The 21,594-nt window shown below is 38.1% G+C and overlaps 1 protein-coding gene across 2 annotated transcripts in view; it reads left to right on the top strand.

Moving 5' to 3' along the window:
• The first annotated feature begins 4,535 nt into the window (after positions 1–4,535).
• LOC148409609 (cytohesin-3) overlaps positions 4,536–21,594 on the top strand; it is a 28,230-nt gene continuing 11,171 nt past the window's right edge. The window contains exons 1-5 of one of the 2 annotated variants that reach the window (XM_088438638.1): positions 4,536–4,922; positions 19,835–19,917; positions 21,010–21,074; positions 21,206–21,272; positions 21,387–21,505. In XM_088438638.1, coding sequence (XP_088294764.1) covers positions 4,904–4,922; positions 19,835–19,917; positions 21,010–21,074; positions 21,206–21,272; positions 21,387–21,505 — 353 coding nt within the window. In that variant the 5' untranslated portion in view covers positions 4,536–4,903. Of the gene's footprint in view, positions 4,923–19,588; positions 19,686–19,834; positions 19,918–21,009; positions 21,075–21,205; positions 21,273–21,386; positions 21,506–21,594 lie in introns of those variants that run through there. The other variant, XM_088438639.1, reaches the window with a different exon arrangement.

The raw sequence follows: 21,594 nt of genomic DNA, 5'->3' as shown, positions 1-21,594 counted from the left end.
AATTATACTCGAAGCAATTTGATGGCTCAGCTAGAGAGTCTTTATAAGTTTTATATCTGAGAATTCAACCTTTCAATTAGATGTCACAATGTACAATTAGTTGCCATTCATACAAGAAATTAGCCTAGCTAATAAAAACTAAACAGGATCACGCAAAGTACATTTATGAATAAAATGACGTTTTTATGTGGTGACAAGCCATGAATGTGTTTTATTGTTAGAAAATACTTTAGGAGAGCAGACTTCACCACGTTGACAACACTTTGGGCTGGCGTGTTGGGGGGGGGGGGGGGGGGGGGGCAATATGGTACTATTTATTTATTTTTTTCTTATTTTTACTATTTTCTCCAAAAGACTGGCCTACAATTTCAAGAAGGCGGATCTTTAATTCATTTACAATGAAGATAATCAAACTCAACTGGTAATGTTTTGCTTTTTTTTTGTTAACATTTATTACGTTTATAATGAATTGTAAGATATTTTAAGTTATTTTAGTGACACTCTACAGTACATATATATGCTTTTATCAAGTTTGATCAAGATCAAAGTCTTTCAAATTCAATGACGCGAAAACAAAAATGACAATTGTGTCAAAATCAGTTACGTGCAGCATATGCAGATCATTCATTCTAAATTGCACGGAGGGAGGGACCCTTTCAGTTCCATGGTGTCACAAAGCTATATTTGTCTGATCAGAAAAAAAAAAAAAGAAACATGGCATGGTAACAAAAGCGCATGAGTCATCTTGGTGATCCGATTGGATCGGAAGTAATGGAGCTGTGAGGTGAGTCACATGCTGATGTTGGATGTGGTGGCAAGACTTTTGAAACAACTCTCCCGATTGGAAAAGGTGCTCAATGTGCTTCCTTTGTTTTATGCGTAGGACTAGCAAACAGAACAATGCTCATTTGTTTTATGGCAAAAGTACATTGCTTATATTGTAAATATAAAGATCAAATTTGGGGACTTCCTGCAGTCACACATTTTTAGCTGATGCAAACTCCAAAAATGATGCGAAGCCACTCAGACGACATTAGAAAGTAAATTTAATTGACCGGAAATTATTAGTTTCGATATCAGTTGACAGGCTCCAAGTCTAACAATAATTAGTCCCTTAAAAACGATATTGTAATAGGTAACGCATACCTTCTGTTTCTGATTGGTTGTCATTCCTCAGGCATGGTGGTTGTTTAAAAAAAAAGAAAGAAAAAACTCAAGATGTCCCATTTCAGACTTAAGATGGCGCCTGGTGCCTCATTGTCATCCAGAAAAGGAAGCAGGCAGCTGAAAAAAATGTTTGTGTCTGCCTGCGATAAATCATCGAATTTGTGGTCATTTTGATCACATGTTGTTGGAATATGATTTGTTTTGTTTGTGTGTGTGTCTGTTCCAAGTCTGCCCCAGGGACTGCACTTGCCTACATTTCCCAGAAGGCCTGTCAACAAGTCTTTTCATGAAACAAAGGATGAAAATCTTTTTGGATAGCTTTGGAAATGTGTCGACAAGACCTCCATTGCTTTTTGATTTGTTGTTTGAATAAAAGAACAAACGTAAGAGGACTGTAAATTCATGTTCTCATTTGTCTTTGCATGAAATCACCAGAAGTGTCTTTGGATATCGGAATCATCGCAGCCGGCATCAGCCGAGCGTGGTCATCTGCGAGCGTTCAGCAAATCTCTGGGTCACTTCATCCTCATCTCCTTCCATGTGTGCATGACATATCTTAATTCGGCTGACATGGACCGCCTTGTAGGGGCCCGCTTGCAGCAGATGCATCCAAATGTGTTATTTTCTTCTTAAAATATGACTCCTTTTTAGTGCCGCTTGGAATGGGGGTTATAGGTCAAAAATTAATCAGCAAGGAATGAATAATAATTCTCACATGATATTTGCGCATCCATTTGCAGGACACGTGCTTTTTATCTAGATGGGAAACACATGTATCATGTTAGCGTTTCATCGAGTAGAGCGCTTTGGACTGTGAGACTTGGAGAGTCTCACCACATTTTTTCTGGAAGTGAAAACATGGATGTCGGACATGTGATGACATGGAATAACCTAAGTGTCTCCTATGAAGAAAGCAGTTGGCGTCCCGGCCGCCTCCGAGGTTGAAGAAATTAAATTACGTGGTCACATGGTTCAAATGACATGTGACTGCCTGTGCTGTAGAATTTGTTGATGCCTGAAAGGGGATTGGGGAGGGTGAGATGTATGGTTTGGAAATCATAAAGCAAATAGGGTGGAACAAACTTTTTTATACGCTCTTTTTTAAACCTTTCAGGCTTAAATTAAGTTTTCTTTTACTTCTGTGTAAACGATGGTTCATAAAATATTATTGTGAAATAGCTAGGGGGTTTTCATTTTATTGTTGAAAATCTGCAATGCCTGATGAGAGTGAAAATATGTTTTGCACACGCCTGGAAATTAAACATGAAGACCAGTGGAATCAAACATATGGCACGCAAACATGATAAATCCTTGCCTGCAAGATGATTTATAAAGTATAAAAATGAGCTTGATTTTTTTTCAATACATGAAAAACTTGAAATGTTTTATTATGAATAGTAATGTTTATATTTTCTGATTAATAGTGGTGTTGTGTTTGAACTATTTTTGGACAGTATTAAAAAAAGAATAATACATTTGAAGTTGTTAATTGAAAGTTATATAAATATATAACCATGATTTTATTGGTCCGGCCCACTTAGCAATACCCTGGGTCATTTTAATCCGAGTTTTGCTTGTTATCAAAGAATATAAAAAATTACAAAAATTTTCAAGAAGCATTATAAAAAAATATATTCACAAAAAATTCTATTTATTTATTTACTTTTAAAATAAAAATGAATATCAGCTCCAACTATTGGTTGTTGACTAATAATAATTGATATCGGCCCTAAAAAAAAAAATCTCAACTACAGATTTTCTCTTGTATTTAAACAGGCTTGAGGCTATTAACATTTGACAGTTAAGGCTTTATAATTCATAAATGTATCTATCTCATTCCCATGACTTGCCAACTGACATTGGAGCAGCGTTATAAAATTGGCAAATTTTTCTCTCCTCGACTGCAGTACAGCGCCATTTGCAGAAAATTTATGGCTGTCGTCACGTTGCTTCAACGCATAGGCGCCAAGATTTGCTATTCATGGTAAGTTTTTTTGAAACTGAATATGTTAATATATAAATAGCTATATCTTCAATATGCTATTATATGAAGCAGTCACAAGGCTTCAGATAGGCGATTTGATAGATAAGACTATTAATTAAACAATCTGTTCGTTATGTGCTAGCTAAGTACAGAAATTGGTTAGAAAAAAATTAGACACAGCCCCATTAGTAGGATCTGATGTCGTTCCGCACGAGCACAATTATACAAGCACATGATGCCAGTTAGAGCAAAATTTCCTGTGCGTCCCTCCCCATGTGAACTTGTGACTCAGCTCACTTTTCCAGGGACGATTCCTGACCCGGCTCGCAGCTGAAAGTCCAGGAAGGGGGCCAGGCTGAGGACTCATTGTGCAACGCTACAGGGGACAATGGAAGAAAGTTTGGGAAAAGGAAGTGAGGTGACGGAAACGCCCTCATCCTGACGTTCTTTTGTCACGTGTCTCATTTATGTCATTGGAGGGTGTATATTAGGGATGGGTGAGCGAGGCAGGATTTTTCGTGATATCTGGACAGCATACTGTATGTCCTTATCAAATATGTCATTTTAATTAGGGGCAAAATACTGTATGTTGTTGGTGTTTTTTTTTACCAATGTACAGGAGATGATCATAAATATTTGAAGGTCCTGATGTCCATGAAAAATTGAGGGCTTCGACCTAAAATTATTTTAACAATCATTTGAGCTGTTGATTAATTGATGAGTCAGATAAACAATTATCATTTATATGCACAAAAACAGTACTTTATTTCAAATTGACCGTGTGGAAAATGCAAAACATAAATGACTTAAGATTTTGTTTCTGTTTTTATCTGTAGAATGTCAAAAAAAGGGGCAAAATTGTTGATCATTTTTTTCCTAAGTCAATGTTTGCAAATGTTTTGTTTTGATTCAAAACAAAGTTGATAAGAAAAGCCTGATAATATTTACCGGTTAGGGCCGAGATTCTGAGGATTTGGACCATTTTGAATTGAATGGAGTTTCAAAATGATTAATTGGTTTTCAAATATTATTACAGATTAACTTGACTGTCAATAATCGATAAATACTTGCAGCCATTAAAATATCTCCTCCTCAACTCAAAAGGCTTTGAACCAAACAAAAAGTAGCGACTAATAATCACTGAGAACCCCCAGAAGAGAGCTAGTGATGCAACACACTGGTTTATTTAAACATAAGCGAAAATATACATTTCTTTAAACTACTCTGAAGACTTAACTGGTTGAGAAATAAAGTGACCTCATCTTTTTATGCGACGCGCTCTCAAAAACGCCCTCATTCATTTTAACTGGGAATTTTGCGTGCTAGCGCGTGCGCGCGCGCGCGCCTGTCCGTATTTGCAGGGGCGGGGCTTCGTGACGTCGAAAGCGGTTGCAGCGAAGCGAATGTGAACACACTCGCGGTGGATGAATCAGACCGGAGAGGTGGGGGAGAAGAGTCTCGTCGCGGTGACACACTTCCATTTTCACACATCCTTCCTCGCAATTAAGAATCTGATTAACATTCAATTCGCCGGCAGATTGCTGCCACTTTGCACTAGTGCGGTGGCTTCATTTTCGCCATCGTCTGCTTATCTCCGGTCAGACGTCTGACAGCTTCACACGCACCGGCTTGTCACCGAAGAGAGGTGCGGGGGGGGGGACAGAATTTTGGTAAAAGAGGAAAAATATATATTTGCGAGGGTCCATTTGGACACACCTTGAGGAGGACTGCCCTGTCACCACTCTAATCAATATGGATGAAGACAATCACGGTAAGGATGTTTTTTCCTCCTTTAGCGCTCGCTCCATGGCATGGCTGGAAAATCATTCATGCACTACTAAAATGATTGCAGCTTAATGCAAAAACAGCTCCTTTCGCCTTTGCAGGTAATTCAATTTCCATGCTCAGGGCATGTGACCGTGTTTGCGCCTTTCAAAGCAAAAAAAAAAAAAAAAAAAAAAAATGTCCACGTTTTTTTTCCCCCTTGCTAAGCTTAAAGTCTCTCTCCCTTCTCTCACAATCTTCTATTTGAAGTCTGCAAACTGGGTGGAATTGATAAGATAAATGGATGGCTGCCAAGCAAACACGCTTTCTCTCCTTTGTAGTTTGGTGATGAAATCCAGTGCCACCGAATGTCGCTTGATAACTGAGGATTAAACAAATACAGTACTGGGGGAAAGTGTGTCATGCAAATCACTTTGCGACCAATTTGCAGTGTGTATTTATATCCAGGCCGGATTTTGAACTTAAGATGGAGCAGTATGGATCGTGATTTTAATGATATAAAGAGTGTTTTTTTTTTTTTTTTTTTTACCCACATCCTACATCTTAAACTCTGAAATAACATATCAATATTACAGGGCGTGACAAAAAGTGACTACAGATGCCAGAAGATGGCAGTATATAACTTTTTGCCATTAGAAAAGCTCTGACCATTCACTTCAACTTAGTGCAACAGTTGTACATCCTCCTGAACGCCAGCCTATTCATTTGTGCTCACTTTAATGGCCAATTATGTTTGGGCTATATCTTTTGAGTCATTCGAATTAACCTATAAGTCCTAGTGTCCTCAGGCAAGGACATCCTGGCCTTTCTAATGCCTATTTGACACAAAAAAATTGATCTCTCCTTGGGCCTGGCCAATAGAATTTGACAATTACGGCACCTCAAACATCAACCAAAAATAATCCGATAATAGCCGATATTTGACAACCATTTTAACTTTTAAACTTTTTGTACTCTAACCCTTTACAGTCATTGTAGACAAGTAACACAAGTGTAATTTTTAAATACACATAAATCCATACAGTAATGTTACATCCTTAAATATATACAGTATCATAAAATGTGTTGATGACATCATGCTTGGGGACCTGCCATTCAAAGCAAAGCAAATCTGAATTTTTACAAGAAATGCAAGAAGGTTGTGCAAAGAATTCACCTTAATGTGTCTACCTTAGACATAGTTTGTCCAAAAAAAAAAAAAAAAAAACATAGTGCCAGATAAACTAAACAGTGGACACAAAGAAATAGACTGAGTCTCAGAAGGATAGTAGACATGGCTTTGACTTGAGCATAAAAGTAACAAATCGGTGGGTTACTCTAATAAACATTAAATGCCAAATTTCATTCTACGAACATTGCATTTCAAACATGGAATACAATAAACAGTAATAACATTTGTTGTCTTGTTCATATTACTCCGAACGTGTCAAATGACTTGGTTAGATTTCGCATGTAGAAAAACACATTTAAATGAAATCTGTCCTCTTTTATTCCTGACTTCATCATCACAAGTAATAAAATCTAAATAACAAGTTGTAATACCTTATTAGGATTGCTGATGCTTGAATTCAAAAAACGAATGGTCAGAAGTAATATTTGAACAGAAAAACAACAAATTTGGTTTTCTGGCAGTGCTGGCTGTCGCTTTGACCAAAACCACTGCCGTCCGTCTGTCTCACTTATCACACACTCGTATCCTCCGTCAGATAATCCCAACCACCCTCAACACAAACAGGCTCCGGTCTGATAACAGTTTGTCGGTTAAACTGTGAGACTTTTCAAAGAGCTGACAGGCATCATCCTCCTTACCACTTCCCCATTACCCTCCCTTCATCTGGATGTACAGTATAGCATGAAATTTAGGTCTATATCAGAATTGACTAATTTCATTAAGCCTAAGCATACTTATGTTTAAAGATGCATGGGGAAATGGCCCTTTTCTCATTAAGGCGGAGTGACATTTATGATCTCGGTTGGCTTTACAATCTTGGAGACTCGGTGAGATTTAGTGTAGCAGAAAGTGACCTTCGGATGTGGAATAATATGGATGTTGTTTCGGGGCTTGTTGAAAACGAGTTAATCGATGAAATATTTAATCAGGAGGTGAACTTGACCACCATAACCCCCCACTTAATTGTTCCCAGCGCAGGCCTAGCAAAAAGTGTGCTGAGCGGGTAGGAGTTTTCTTTCTTAGCGTTTGCGTCGTTGTGTTTATCCTGAATCAAAACATGATTTTAAAACAAAATGATATACATTGTTGTAGACAGTATGCACATTTTCTCACAAGTAGGGATTAAGCCCTGCAGCGTATAGTAAAACTCTGCAAATAAATGATCTCCCTTTATAAGGGTTAAACGGTGCCATAAAATGTTGGCAATGGACTAATATTGTTCTTGGTGAAGCTCCTCAACTCACATCAACATAGTTCTTTGGCACCAAAATGCAGAAGGATGGCGGCAGTTCATTACTTTAGCCTAAATGAAACTCCTCAACTCATATAAATATACTGTAAGTAGTTTGGCAAAATGATACCACAGGAATGTGGCAAAGGACTGCTTTTGTCTAAGTCAGTGTTTCGCAAATGGAGATAATACAAGTTAGCAGTTTAAGGGGTATGTGATACTTCAACAGTTTCTGCTTGTATCACCAACTACAATTTAATGCTTTTTAATGCCCTGTCAGGAACAGTTAATTCTTTTGAAATTAAAAGGAAATTAATTGGAACATGAAGCAAGGTACCACTAAATTATGTTGAAAAACATGCCATTTGTGAGATCATTTTCTGGCAGGCAAGGTAGAAACAAAACAGATGACACATGATCTGTTTTCTTGGAATTATTGACTAAAATACACCAGATACCACAGATGTTAAATAAATCAGAAAGCGATGGCACAGCACTCTTGTTTTATATTCAAAACTGCTTTTTGCTGGTTCGTGGAGCTCAACTCACTTCAAAATAGTTCTTTGATACCAAGATGCCACAAGACGGCAACAAACTACTACAGTTGTCTAAATGAAGTTCCTAAATTCACTTCAAAATAGTTCTACGCCACCAAGGTGCCACATGATGGTATAATTTACTGTGAACATTCATAATGACAAAGTATGACACCCTAGATGTAGCACATCGCTGAGTATGCTAATGATGCTAATCCAAGTGCGCTGCTTCAACTGTTGTTGAAATGGTGGAACTTTAAGCTCTGACAGACAAAAAAAAAAAAAAAACACTCCACTTGCAGTACCTATAAAAGTATACCCTTGTAGTCGGTGTGGATCATGTGACGAGCTGTCAGCGAGCGCCGAGACATGTTGTTTGTGATCAGACTGGAAACAGCCCCTACGCTGAATGAATTATTCAGATAACTTATCATAAATGTTAAAGTAATCAGGAGTCTCTAACTTGCTCGCACGGTCACCGCTGCACACGTCACGTGACATTGCTCAAGTGGGGGGAGGGGGGGGGGGGGGGGTACGGCACGCAGAGCATCGCAAGGCCGATAAGTTTGTCACCACTATAGAAGGGAGCCTGTCAGCTGAGAGATACAAAAATATGTCACATTCCTGCGCATCTCCACGCCAGATTGAATTTTGTCCTATTCACATGCGCATCACAGTTTGCTGATTTGTCAGGCGCTGAAGCTGCTTTCGTGCATCATTGCCAACAGATGTGTTGAATACTTGAGTGTAGTGTGTTTTGTACATTTGCCACTATTTATAGATGTGGGTAGAAAAAGTGTGCAACATATGCTTGGATGTGAGAACAAAAGTCAATTTTTCCATCATCAACATTTTATAATTAAATTGAAACTGTGCGTAGCAGGCGACTATAGAAAGTCATCTCACTGTTTATTAAACAAAATGACATAAAAACCACAGAAGTGTTTTTACTAGCCAAAACAGCACATTTGTTTGACCTCCAGAACCTGCTGGATAGTGACATCATGACAGGAAGTGGATCCATTTAAAAAAAAAAAAATCTCTAATATTGATTATGGGACATTCTAAATACTTTCTGAATTGTAGTAAATGATCATTTGATTCTTATGTGAACCAATTTTTTGGCATACCCCTATTAAAAAGTGATCAGTAGGAACGGCAAATGTGTCAGTTGACGTTTTAACAGGCTTTGTTGTTGACGTCAGTGATGAATCAAAGTGTACCAATAGTATTTACAGTTGTATTACTCTGGGACATGTTTACTTTACTAATACATTGGTAACTGATTTGGATGATTGAACAAGCCAAAACAGGGAGTTCTTATCCCCTTATTGGATAACAATCTTAACCCAACGTGCAGGGTCAGATCCTCAACACAATGTGCTGGGTATAAATAACCCAGCATTAGCTCACTCTCTTTTGGTGCCAGTTAGCAATTTTTCACAATTTGGGTTTCAAAAGGAAAGGTTTCCCATGTTGTGTTAGTGCTTCCATCTAACATGCCCTCTTATTTACTGCAGTTAAAAGGTCAATTATATCCACAGTAAAAACAAGACAATTGTCCCTTCGGGGGTGTCATACAGTCGATAAATGGGAGTCATGTGGTCCCGAAAAGGAGGAAGTACACAAACCTCCTGTTTTTTGTGATCAAATCTTATTTAGATGCTGAATAAAATCATCAACTGCGCTGATGCGCTTTATTTGCGCTGATGACTGGCCTTGGTGGTTTTAAATTTACTGCGTTTCCTGCTACAGTTTACATAACAATCGAAGATGCAGGTGGAGAAGTAATTCGGAAATGTTTCTGTCTTACAGATGATAGAAACAGAAAATGAGTACAAATTTGTTGTTTTTATTGCCTTTGGGATTGTTATATAGTTCGGACAAAAAACGGATTTATTGGGGAGGTTAACAAATAAGATATCTTGTCCATATCGACTGTTGTTTATGTTGTTTTGGATGTGACGATAAAATTTGGAGTAGCATTTTTTTTTCTGTTTACCTGAGGTGTGCTTAAGCAAGTCGTATACAACTGAATAGCTGCTGTTTTGCCCGAAAGAGCCTTTTAATGGTGCACTTACCCATGTGCACAATTTAATGTGCACCTTTTTCCATTGCCTTTTTTTTTAGTTGAACTTATCACCCTAAACATAACAGATAATTAACTGCTGGGAAAAACCTAAGGCAGCTTTTGTAAAAGCCTGAATCAACTGACTGTATGGGTGACTTCTTGGCATTTAGCACTGCGCCTCTGAGGGAATTATTGGGTTCGAAGGGGAAGTCGTGTGATTAGGATACGCTCTTTATTGTGGCTGTGGGTGCGCAGTGTGTGGGAGGGCACCAGACAGTCACTTGGGGCAGTTTCGTCCCTAGAGGTGGACTGAGTGCGGGAGAATAGCTGGGTGACAGAAAATGACACTGTCTACTGTCTACCCTACTAAGTTCTAGCATGCTCTATAGATGACATCCTGGTATTTCCAATGGTGGTTCATGTGTATGCAGTTCACTTTGTTATCTTGCTAAGACAAAATGGAGTCAACAGCAGACACAAATGAGTAGGCTGGCTCGCAAGAGAATAGAGTCCCAACAGGAGAAGTGGCAATAAAACAGACCAGAATTCAGATGTTGAAAATCTACTTAGTAGACCTGCATACATTAGAACTGTACACAGATGAACTGTAGCTTAAAGAAATGTAAATTATCTATTAATGGTGCAACAATTATTCGATTTAGTCACAAATAACAAATATATATATATATATATATATATATATATATATATATATATATATATATATATATATATATATATATTTTTTTTTTTTTTTTTTTTTTTTAAAGTGATTTATTGTACAGAGACCTAAAATGGACCAGATTCTTAGCATTTCAGCCTCACAAACAGGTTTCATTATTTTTATTTTGTCCTCCAGTAAAGCAGACTAATTATCATTGAGTTGAATCCAAGTAAGATATTTACAAAAAGGTGCTTCCGTTTGGAAAAGAATGATCAACATTTTATCCTGTTGTTTGATGTTACAAACCAAATCTGTAATCGAATATAAAAACAGTTTTTATTTTCTGTACTTTCATTTGAGAAAATGTCTAGTTTTTTAATAAAGGAGTGGAAACTACACATTTTTAATCTGATTAATCGACAAAATCAGGGACTTCAATACCTGTTCGCTTTTTTTTTCAGACCGATACCATTTTGAGAACTCAACTATTAAGTAGTCATTGATACTGATACCAAGTACCGACACTACTGGAACTTTTGATGCAAAACATTTCCAGAATAAACACTAAAATATATCAGCAACTATGCAGACGTACTTCGTAGAACAAACGGTCCAAAATTGGTAAATGAATGGCTCCAGCATCATATGAGTCTCAGGCGTTTAATAACAATAGCACAAACAAAGGGTCAAAAGAATCCATAACTCTCCGAAACAAAACACTCAAGTAATGAATACAGTCTTGTGACCGCCTTTGTTTTCAAGTTAAAGTCGTTTGGAAAAAAACAACAAAAAAAACCCAACTCTTGATTTCCTGTTAATGTCTGTTCTTGGCCCGGCTGCAGGGAAGAAAAAAAAACGCTTTGCTATAAAAGTACTGAGCCAGAGTGAATTCACTCCATCCAAATGTCTTTTCAGCTTGTCTTCAAACAAAATATGTCTCCTTTGTGTGTCTACCGAGATTAACTACACAACAATCTTAGCTCACTTGTGTTGTTTAAGGGCTTAAAGGAAGATTTTACAAAGACAGTGAATTGCTTTTGACTGCCAAGATTACCGGCTTTGTGGGGCAACAGTAGAAGATTAAATATACTATATGTTATGGCGCATGTTGTGCGCCAAACGCACCGACCCAGATAGCGATTGCGAGTAAACGTGCCTGAGTATGAGTGGGAGCTTGTAAAAGACTTTTACTATTAGGAGCTGAGAGAGGAGACTACATATGGGGCTGATTAGGAGAGAGGCTGAGAAAGCTTCCCCGCATGTTCCCATCACCATGGTAGTGTGTGTAAATGTGTGTGCGTGTAGGTGGATGGCATGGCTTCGCGAGTGAGGCAACACTCAACAGAGAGGTAGGCTCTTGGATTTATTGCTCCAGTAAAGCTGCTGCAAAATTTACACCAATAGTACCGACCGCTGCCGAGGTGAGAATCCTAATTTTGCCTTAGATTGACTCAAAAATAGCAAAAATCAGCCAGTGTTTGCTACCCCTCCGAAAGTTGTTCAGAATTAAAATAACGATGAAACTATTTTTATCTCGGTGAAGCTCCTCGACTGTTTCCAACATAGTTCCTACGCACCAAAGCGCGACCTTCATATTAAGCTTCTCAACTCATGTCAAAATATATATCCATGGCTGCACGATCTCACAAGAGGGTGGCAAAGCTCTACTTGTGTCTAAATGAAGCTTCGCAACTCACTTCAGAATAATTTCTTGAAACAGAGTTGCCACAATATTGCAGAAAAGCTCTATTTTAGTCCATATAAAGCTACTCGATTCAATGTGATATTATTCCTTGAAAACAAGATGGCAGCAAAACAATGCAATATCTGAAATGAACCTCCTCGGTTCATTTCAACATAGTTCCTTATAGGGCCTAACTGATATGTTTTTTGTTTTTTTTTAAGGCCAATGCCCACTGGCAGAAAAAAATGAATGATTCCCGATAGGGTTGGACAATTCAGCCAAAAAATAAAATCGCATTTTCCACAGTCAATTTGGAAAATTACTATTTTAATTGAAGTAATAAAACCAACAAAATATATTTAAAGGTCTGAATAGTAAAAAAACTATTTCTGTGGAGAATATTTAAACAACAGTAATGCATACTGACTTTAAATCTGTTTTAGCATAAACCTAACATTCATACTTGCTTAAAAGTCACAATTAACACATTCAGTCCCAAAGACGTATTTTTACGTATTTTCAGAAAAAAAATCTGATTTGTTTGTATTTCAACCTAATGAGAAAATAGGACCAACTGACAACCAGGATCAATCTGTCAGCATCTTTAATTTACCTGTAGCTACTGCAATTTTTACTAAAATGTTGGTTGAATTATGTATGACGTGTCACTTTGGAGCTTCTACTGTAACGTAGCCCACTGCGATGTCATCCTCGAGGGTTGCAAGCCTCGGCGAAAACAATTTTCCGATTAGGAAAAATTATCCGTTCTCAAAATATTCTTTTAAAGACAGTTTTACATCTACAGCTATGCATGTTTGAGATTTTTTTGATGGGGTCGGCTATTTTATTTGTAACGGAGAACTGCTCTAACACCCAGCTCATCCTTCTCAAAATAAAAATCTCCTGGCGCACGTTTATTTAATTTCCTGCTCTTTCTTCATATTCAACATGTTTCCATTCTCCCTCGTGACAAGGTGAGCACATTTGCATTCAATTTTTTAAAACAGCACAGGTGACATTCCACCCATGCATAAGGAACCCTGAGGGCAAAGTGTGCATCCAGTCCAACTAGACAAAATCAGACAACTCATTTGCTGTCGAGCTTGCAAAAGCATTTCAAAATTGTTTTTCAAGCTGGATACACATCGCAATAATGTCAGTGATCTTATCTGGCGGATGATTACATTCATTCTGCTTCCTGTCCGTCATTCTGCTGACGCCTGAGGTAGGCAGCAGAGGTGTGTGTCAGGAAATGATCCTTCAAATATGTGACTTGTCGGCGTCGCACGCCTTCTTGCTTGTGTTTTCATTCGCTAGGAATCAGTTTAAAAAGATCGATGGCGGAGTCCAAAACCCGCATGGTCACCAATGAGTGAACCATAACAAAGATGTTTGGACTGACCCTAACCTCGTCCAGATGCTCCAAGAAAAAAACCTCGGCACGTTTTATTCTCGGGCCGATCAAATCCTCCCGTGATGATTATTTTGGCTTGCCGACACACAACGGCAAAACCTCTCAGATCCTACCATCGATTCGAATATATTATCATAGCGCTGATGCTGAGCAGATGTGTGATCGAATGAGGACATCATGTTCGGACCACCCCCATAGCAAATGCGTCCTCAGCAGGAGGTCCCCATCCCCAAAAAACTGCAGATTAACCCGAGCAATCAGCTTCTTTGAGCCCCATATCCTCTGTGAGGTCTTTTAAGCAAAAACTAGAAGCTCCCCGTATCTTTCCTCTCACGCAAAGAGGAGAGCTACTGATATTTTGCTCTGGGACGGTAAAACTACGTAAACGCCCAGCTTTTTCTGTCTTTTTGACAGCGAATCACCTTTTAAGATTGGTTGCAAGGTTTTCCGAACTCAGCGGCCACAAGAAGTAACGATAATAGTCTAACTGAGTTAATTTTTTTGCTGTAATGTGCACGCACTTACGACAGACGACATGGCACTCTAAAGAAGCCATGCTAGCCCGACGTCCCAGTCCAAATGATGGCTGTCAAGTTGACCTCTTGAAAATGAAAGAAATTTAATTCAAATACATTCTAAAGAAGAATAATTCTCCGCTTCTTAGTCTACTGTGTTTTCTGAAGTGCACACACTCCAGGCTGGAAAAAAGGAAAGGAAAAAAGGCGCCAGCGGATTAGCTAAAGGGAAAATGCATTTTTGGAGTTTGAGCATAGCTAGCTAGCTAATTGCACATCACATTTATACTGGATATGGCATTGTAGTTTTTATCATGTGGGGGAGGGGCACCTCATTGCTCAAAATGAGGTTACTGGCACCGTCTTCGCTACGCCCCCCCACCCTTAAATATACTGTATATATATGCACACGCGCATCAAGCAAAACGGTTCATCATTCCACATTACATGGTTCTTAGTCTTCCCGTGTTTTTGGCAATTATCGTCAAACATAAGCTGTTGAAAATGTCATCTTTTAAAGTGCTTTAAAAATAACAATCAACAAATCATCATCCAAGAAAACACTGTCAGTACAAGAAGCAATATTTATGCACAGCAAAGATTTAGATTCACAGCCATTTACACTCCTCCAGCCCTTGCACCATCATTGCCAGCATTGCAGGTCTATGAATAACTTCCACCTCCTCCATTATGATGACATCTCATCATTTTATTTGATTTTTTTTTTGCTATGTGGTGCCAGGCCCAAACACCCTGAGTTGCACACAACATCAAGCGGCCTATCTGATGTTCCACTTGCTTCCTTTTATCCAGCTAAGGCTAAGTAGGTTAGAATCAGGCAGCTGCAACATCTGCGTATAGGCCGGCCATACATCACACTTCCGCTCACATTGGGGCTTTGAGAGGGAGGGGGATGGGGAGGGGGTGTGTGTGTGGGATTAGTGCCAGCTGGCCTTCCTGCGAGTCTGTGTGCGTCTCACCACACGTCTGTCAGTCTATATACGACCCACGCTGTAATGTGAATGCTTATACAGTGGGAGGCATTGAGGGGGGGAAGTGGTGGCTTTTAGATTAGAGACCCACTTGTTTGCTGTATTGCCAAGCCGAGCAACAGGGGTCATATTTTTTTTTTTTTTTTGCAGCATTACAGTACGTTAAGTCGCTAAACAAAATCAGGGAACCATGGCTAAATACGTTCGCAGTCACACAGCAGCCCATGTTAAGTGAGCGTGGGATTTTCACTTCCTGCAAGCTCCATGTGCTCCATAACAATGTTTCCCGACCGAAGCCAAGGTACATACTGCATTTTACATTAGAAAAATTCCACAGCGCACTCCCAAAGAAAAATGTCATAGAAGGTACACACGGTACTATTATTATTTTTACATGACGATTATTCGGTCGACCAATTTAATCGTCCAATATCAGTGCTTTTAAAATGAAAACAAATATGCTTTAGTTTTTTTTTGCTTGTTTTATACATATGAATTTATTGTTCGGTTCTGTTTGGCCTCTGATTGGCTGGCAGCCAGTCCAGGGTGTCCCCGCCTACTGCCTGAAGACAGCTGGGATAGGCACCAGCAAGCCAGTGACCCCAGTGAGGATAAGCGGCTATAGCAAATGAATGGATGGATACATATTAATGTATTACAAAAAGACACAAAATTAATTACATTTAAAGTAGGGATGTCATAATCCAGATTATTTGGTTGGAAATTAAGGAAACACGCACACACACACACACACACGTTCTATACTTCTATACATATTAAATGCAGCCAGTGGAGGAATGTTCTGATGGTTCCGTCTGGAAATATGATTAAATTAGATTAAATGTTTTACTTCAGTTCTACTGCTGCTCCACTAGTCATGTGAAAAGTCTCATAATGGAATAGTTCTTTGTTAAAATAAATAAAATCAAATCTTTCCCCATTCAGTTGAACGAAAACGCCATCATTCTGTTTCAGCCCTGTCGCCTCACAAAAAACAATTGTAGTTTGTAATATGTTCATGGAGTATATTAATGCTTATTTTTTCCTTTTTTTTTTTTAAAGGAAAATATTGAATTATTTTGCTTGTCATCATATTTTGCCAAGCAAACATTTTAAAAGTAGTAAATAGTCATTTTTAGATCACTTAAGTGAAAGTGGATTGATTCCTACAACGGTGGATTGTTGCTGCCAGCTTTGAAGCTCATTTGCATTTCGGACAATCTACTAAGACAAACGTCTCTGTGAAAGTTATGAAAGTTAAAATTTGGGGGCATTCATTTAAATCCCAGCAGTTAAAGCCACGGGGTAATTTCATTGGGGGACATTCGTTGGCTTCGGGTGCACATGGAGGCAGGGGATTTACTCCTAAAAGCAGATTTAGGGGGATTTGTTTTTGGGGGGGTTGCGGGTGAGATTACGATTGGAGCCTCTTGTGTGGTTGGACACATGATGGGACATTAAATCTTCTGGGCTCGCTCAAGCCACTATTACAATGCAGCCCAAAAAGTGATTTACTCTTTTCATATTTTATGGATTTGGTAATAATTGAATTCTTTATTTGATGTTCTCCTAACAGAATTTTGTGGAAAAAATATCGGTGGTATTGTTAGTTCTATACCTTCTTCGCTGCTTTTTGGAGAAACCCAATTAAGAAATGAGTCATGGAAGGTCGCTGATGAAAGTGCGTTAATAATGGAATTGGCAGACCACCGCTGCAGAAAAGCCCCTGCACCATTTCCAAACAAGATTATCCACGAGGCAAAGATGTGAGTGCCGATTGTACAGTCGATTTTATGAGTTTGGAAAGACCAATAAGATCCCGTCAAGAGAGGCCTGGCTTGGACGATAATGGGAGCGGTCGGATAATAATGGCGGTGGTCTTCTATGACATGAACGTTCATTAGATTTGGAATGAATCAAGATTGTAATCATGTGTGTTGTTGTCGTGAAGAGACATTAGCTCATTAGCTAATGCGGTGCCTCGGGCATACAGGATTCACATCATCAGTACAGTATAAATAATCAGTAAGACATGATTGTCCATTATTTTGCCGACTGATTACTGTTACATTTTATTTTTCAGCCTCAAATAGATGAAAATATGTTGGTTATAATACTAACATTTTCTGCTAACCGTTAATATACACACTAAAAGAGATCATGTAATTTAATATATTCATAAGACATTTTGTTTTGGAATGGGTGGGGATTTGGAGAAAAGGTTTGGAAAGATTTGATTTGATCATTAACCAGGGGAAGTAATATAAAAAGAAAACATTTGTTAGTCAGAATGCTTGAAATTAGCTGGCAATTTATTTTTTGTACTTTTTCTGCCACTTCATCTTAGCGCTAACACATAAAGGAAGCTAACGATTAGCCTTGACAGCTTTTTAGAATCTTGAGCAACAGATATCTGAATGCCACGTTGAACACCAATGGCGAAGCAACACATGTAGACAAATACTATAACAGTAGTCACAGCAATATGTTTTTTATCCTCTGCTAAAAAATGGGTCAGTATTATTGCACCTTACTTCACCTCTTTAACCCTTGTGCCTTGTCTACATAATTCTCTCTCCAAAAAAAACCATCGCTTTTTTTTCTGAATAAATTAATTGGCATTTCTGTTTATTTTAATCATTTAAACTTCAATTAAAAGAATCACTATCATAGATATGTATAGATATTTGCAGATCATAAACAATTCGGCCAAAGTGGACTTGCTTCATTTAATGGACTAGGCCAGAAGGGTCTACACAAAGTTGGAGTGGAAGCCCCCCTAAAAACTATGAACAGCATTCAAATGATTTCTCTTATGAGCCCTTAATTGACTTTTAATATCATCCACACTCGTGCGGTTGAAAAATTGCCGACGGAAACAACCGCTAATGAACATCTTTATTTCCCTTCCCTCTGTCGTGGCGCTTACTTGGCAGATGGGAATAAAAAGAAACACGGTCCCAAATTTAACACATCTTCAATGTAGGTCCCGCACAGGAAATCCCACAGCTGTTCCCCCCCCATAGTTTCTTTGACTCTAAACACAGGAATTCGGTCAATGAGGTCATTGAAATGTGTGGCAAGTCTTCTCCTAACAAGCAGTCAAAGTAAAAGTGGGATGAATGCTTTCCTCTGAGTGAGTGACCTTGTTTTCCTTATCTTGAGGGGAATGATGAAAACTGGTGATTTTTTTTTTTTTCTATATCGGTTCCCACAGCATGTAGGCAATATTAGCCCTGTGGAGAGATTTGTGCCACTTTTACTTAATGAACCAAGCTCAAACATGCTCAAATTTAACTAGTTTGGACTTTTTTTTTAATGACTTTTACTTCAGTGACTTAAGGTGACACAAAACTTTAAAACATTTTAATCCAGTGTGATTAATTTTATTGCACACAAAGTTGTATACCAGTATATTTAGCATTTTCACTCTATGTAAATATGGGTGCTATTCAAGATTCAAGTTTTATTGTCATATGTATAGTAATACCACACAATGAAATTCCTATTTTATCCACTTCTCCGAGCAGACTACATTTCATAATCGAGAAAATAATAAGGTAGGCAATAAAAAAAAAAAACAGGAATAGAGCAATAAGGGCAGTAAAAACGTAATATTTTTAATAACTAAATTATTTTCAGTTTGTAAATTCATTGGGCACAAACGAAAAACCGGGTGAGCTGTGATTGGTTCATGTGGGAACTGGTGGCTCAAACACTTTTCTGGCAGAAATGTGAGGTAATTGAAGTTGACCTATTTTTAAAGTTGAATCACCTGACTTGGTTGACTTTTTTCCCTGTGATTATTCACCCATTTACATAGTGTCCACATAAATTAAATATGTCAGAAGTGCAATCCAAACGAATGCATTTCATTCCAAACACAATCAAATGATATTCAGTTATTTTTTATTATACTTGACGCCTAATCTTTGGCTCATAAATTGATAACAGAATGTTCCTGATTTGTTTCCATAACATCCTATAAGTACATGACAAGTGAACTACATGTAAGGATAAGATGAAGGGGTGAGGTTATTTTCCCCTACAACATGTAGGCGATATTAGCCCTGCGGAGAGATTTCTGCCAGGCCAGCCTAATGAAGCAAGATCAAACATACTTATGTGCCTTAGTAGGATGGATTGCCATCAAGAAGTGACTCGTTCCTCCTGCTTTCTCATATTTTTCCTGGAGCTGCAACTTAAATCGCACAATCCAGTGTTGTAGAAAACTAATCTGGATTGGTTTTATTAATAGAATTATCCCTGGGGCCCAGTGGAGAAGGAGGAGTGGGCCAAGTCACTTTGAAGTGAATTAATTAAAAGCCTTTTCGCTCTTTCTCGAGTTAATTAAGACAGAAGATGTTGCCTCGTGATGCGCCCGGCTCCATCAAAACGAGGTGAAACAGTCAGTGAAGCAGCAGCAATCGGCGGCGGAAGACTTTTTTTCATGAACGTTTGCAGCTCCGAGGTGCCAGATTGGATTCTCTTTTCCCTCGACTTCACGCGTTTTGCTTTTTGATCTTTGTGTGTTGTCGCACGTGCGCGCTGGAGGATGTGAACTGGATACGAAGGAGTGCGGGAGCGCTTATGCGGTGTTTTCTCTATCATATGTTTCAGTTCCCGAGGATCTCTCCCAGGAGGAGAGGGATGAGCTGTGCAACATCCGGCGCAGGAAAAGAGAGCTTCTCGACGACATCGAGGTGTGTGTGAATCTCTGCGTGACATTCTTTTTGCAACAGGTCACACGTTTTACTGTGATCTGGTTTAAAATCTGTGAACTGTCTTGTCTAGTAGTGCAGCAATAAATAAACAATTAATTTACTCACTCAATTACGTTCTTTTTTTAAGAGTCCAGATATTCGATCACAGGTGCCTATTTATATTTTTTTCAACTGTTTGATTGAAGGAGCATATGAAAATGGCTGGTACTAAATAAATGAGTTATTAAAGTAATTAATTACTTTAGGTTATTAAGTACTAAAGTACTTGATAACTAGTTAATGTATAGCAAAGTAATTGATTACTATACATGCTAAAGTAGTAAATTAATCAAATAATGAAGTAAAAAAATGATTACTGTAATACTAAAGTACTAAATTTATTAATTACTTGGATTAAAATAAACTACCTGATTACTTTGGGTACAAAAGTACTTGATTACTTGCGGTCCTAAAGTAATTAATTAGTAATTATTGATACTTTAATTAAAAAAACATAGTACTATAGCATTAACATACTAAATTATTAATTACTTGGACTAAAGTAATTGATAACTTTAGATACAAAGATACTTGATTACTTTAGCTACTAAAGTAGTTAAGTAATTGATTACAAATTAATTGATACTAAAGTGAAAAAAAATACTGATTACTATATTACTAAAGTAGTAAATCAATCAAATAAATAATGAAGTAAAAACATGATTACTATAATACTAAAGTACTAAATGTATCAATTACTTGGATTAAAATAAACTAATTGATTACGTTGGGTACAAAAGTACTTGATTACTTGCGGTACTAAAGTAATTAATTAGTAATTATTGATCCTTTAATAAAAATTTTTGTACTATAGCATTAACGTACTAAATAATTAATTACTTGGACTAAAGTAATTGATAATTTTAGGTACAAAGATACTTGATTACTTTAGCTGCTAAAGTAGTTACGTAATTGATTACAAATTAATTGATACTAAAGTAAAAAAAAAAAATAGTGATTACTATATTACCAAAGTAATTCATTAGTAATAATGGACTGTAACTCATCCATATCAATATGTCCATCTCACAGAGGTTGAAATTTGAGATCGCTGAAGTCATGACAGAGATCGAGCAGCTGACATGTGTCGGCGAGAGGTAAGATGCTCAAGACGAGGTACTCTTTCACATTTATGTGAAGTGAGCACGGGATCACAATCTTTTAACTACAGTCCGTCCACCAACCAATCAATCGTTTCCCTAACTGTCCATGTCAACATTTCTTCCAGTAAAACATCCCAGAGAAACAAACAGATCGCAATGGGCAGGAAGAAATTCAACATGGACCCCAAAAAGGTACTTTTCTTCTTCTTCACCATCCTCACCTTTTCATCTTACTCAGAAGCTCCAATGAACCTTAAAACGGTTCATGTTAGCACTCACCCCCTTCGTTCCCCTCCCCCTCTCCAGGGAATCCAGTTCCTACTGGAGAACGATCTCCTCCAGCACACTCCAGAAGACATCGCCCAGTTCCTGTATAAAGGCGAGGGGCTCAACAAGACCGTCATTGGAGACTACCTCGGTGAACGGTGAGAAGGAGAATCGCGCTCGCTAGCTTCCTTGAGCTAACTTAAACTTTGTCCCAATGGTCCAAGCGAAACCTCATACCCAGCCAGTT

Source organism: Hippichthys cyanospilos, chromosome 17 (genome assembly GCF_059441005.1).
Source record: "Hippichthys cyanospilos isolate Australia breed blue-spotted pipefish chromosome 17, RoL_Hcya_1.0, whole genome shotgun sequence".
Classification (NCBI taxonomy): domain Eukaryota; kingdom Metazoa; phylum Chordata; class Actinopteri; order Syngnathiformes; family Syngnathidae; genus Hippichthys; species Hippichthys cyanospilos.
The sequence above is the reverse complement of the archived record's forward strand: the minus strand, read 5'-3'. Positions and strand labels throughout refer to the sequence as shown.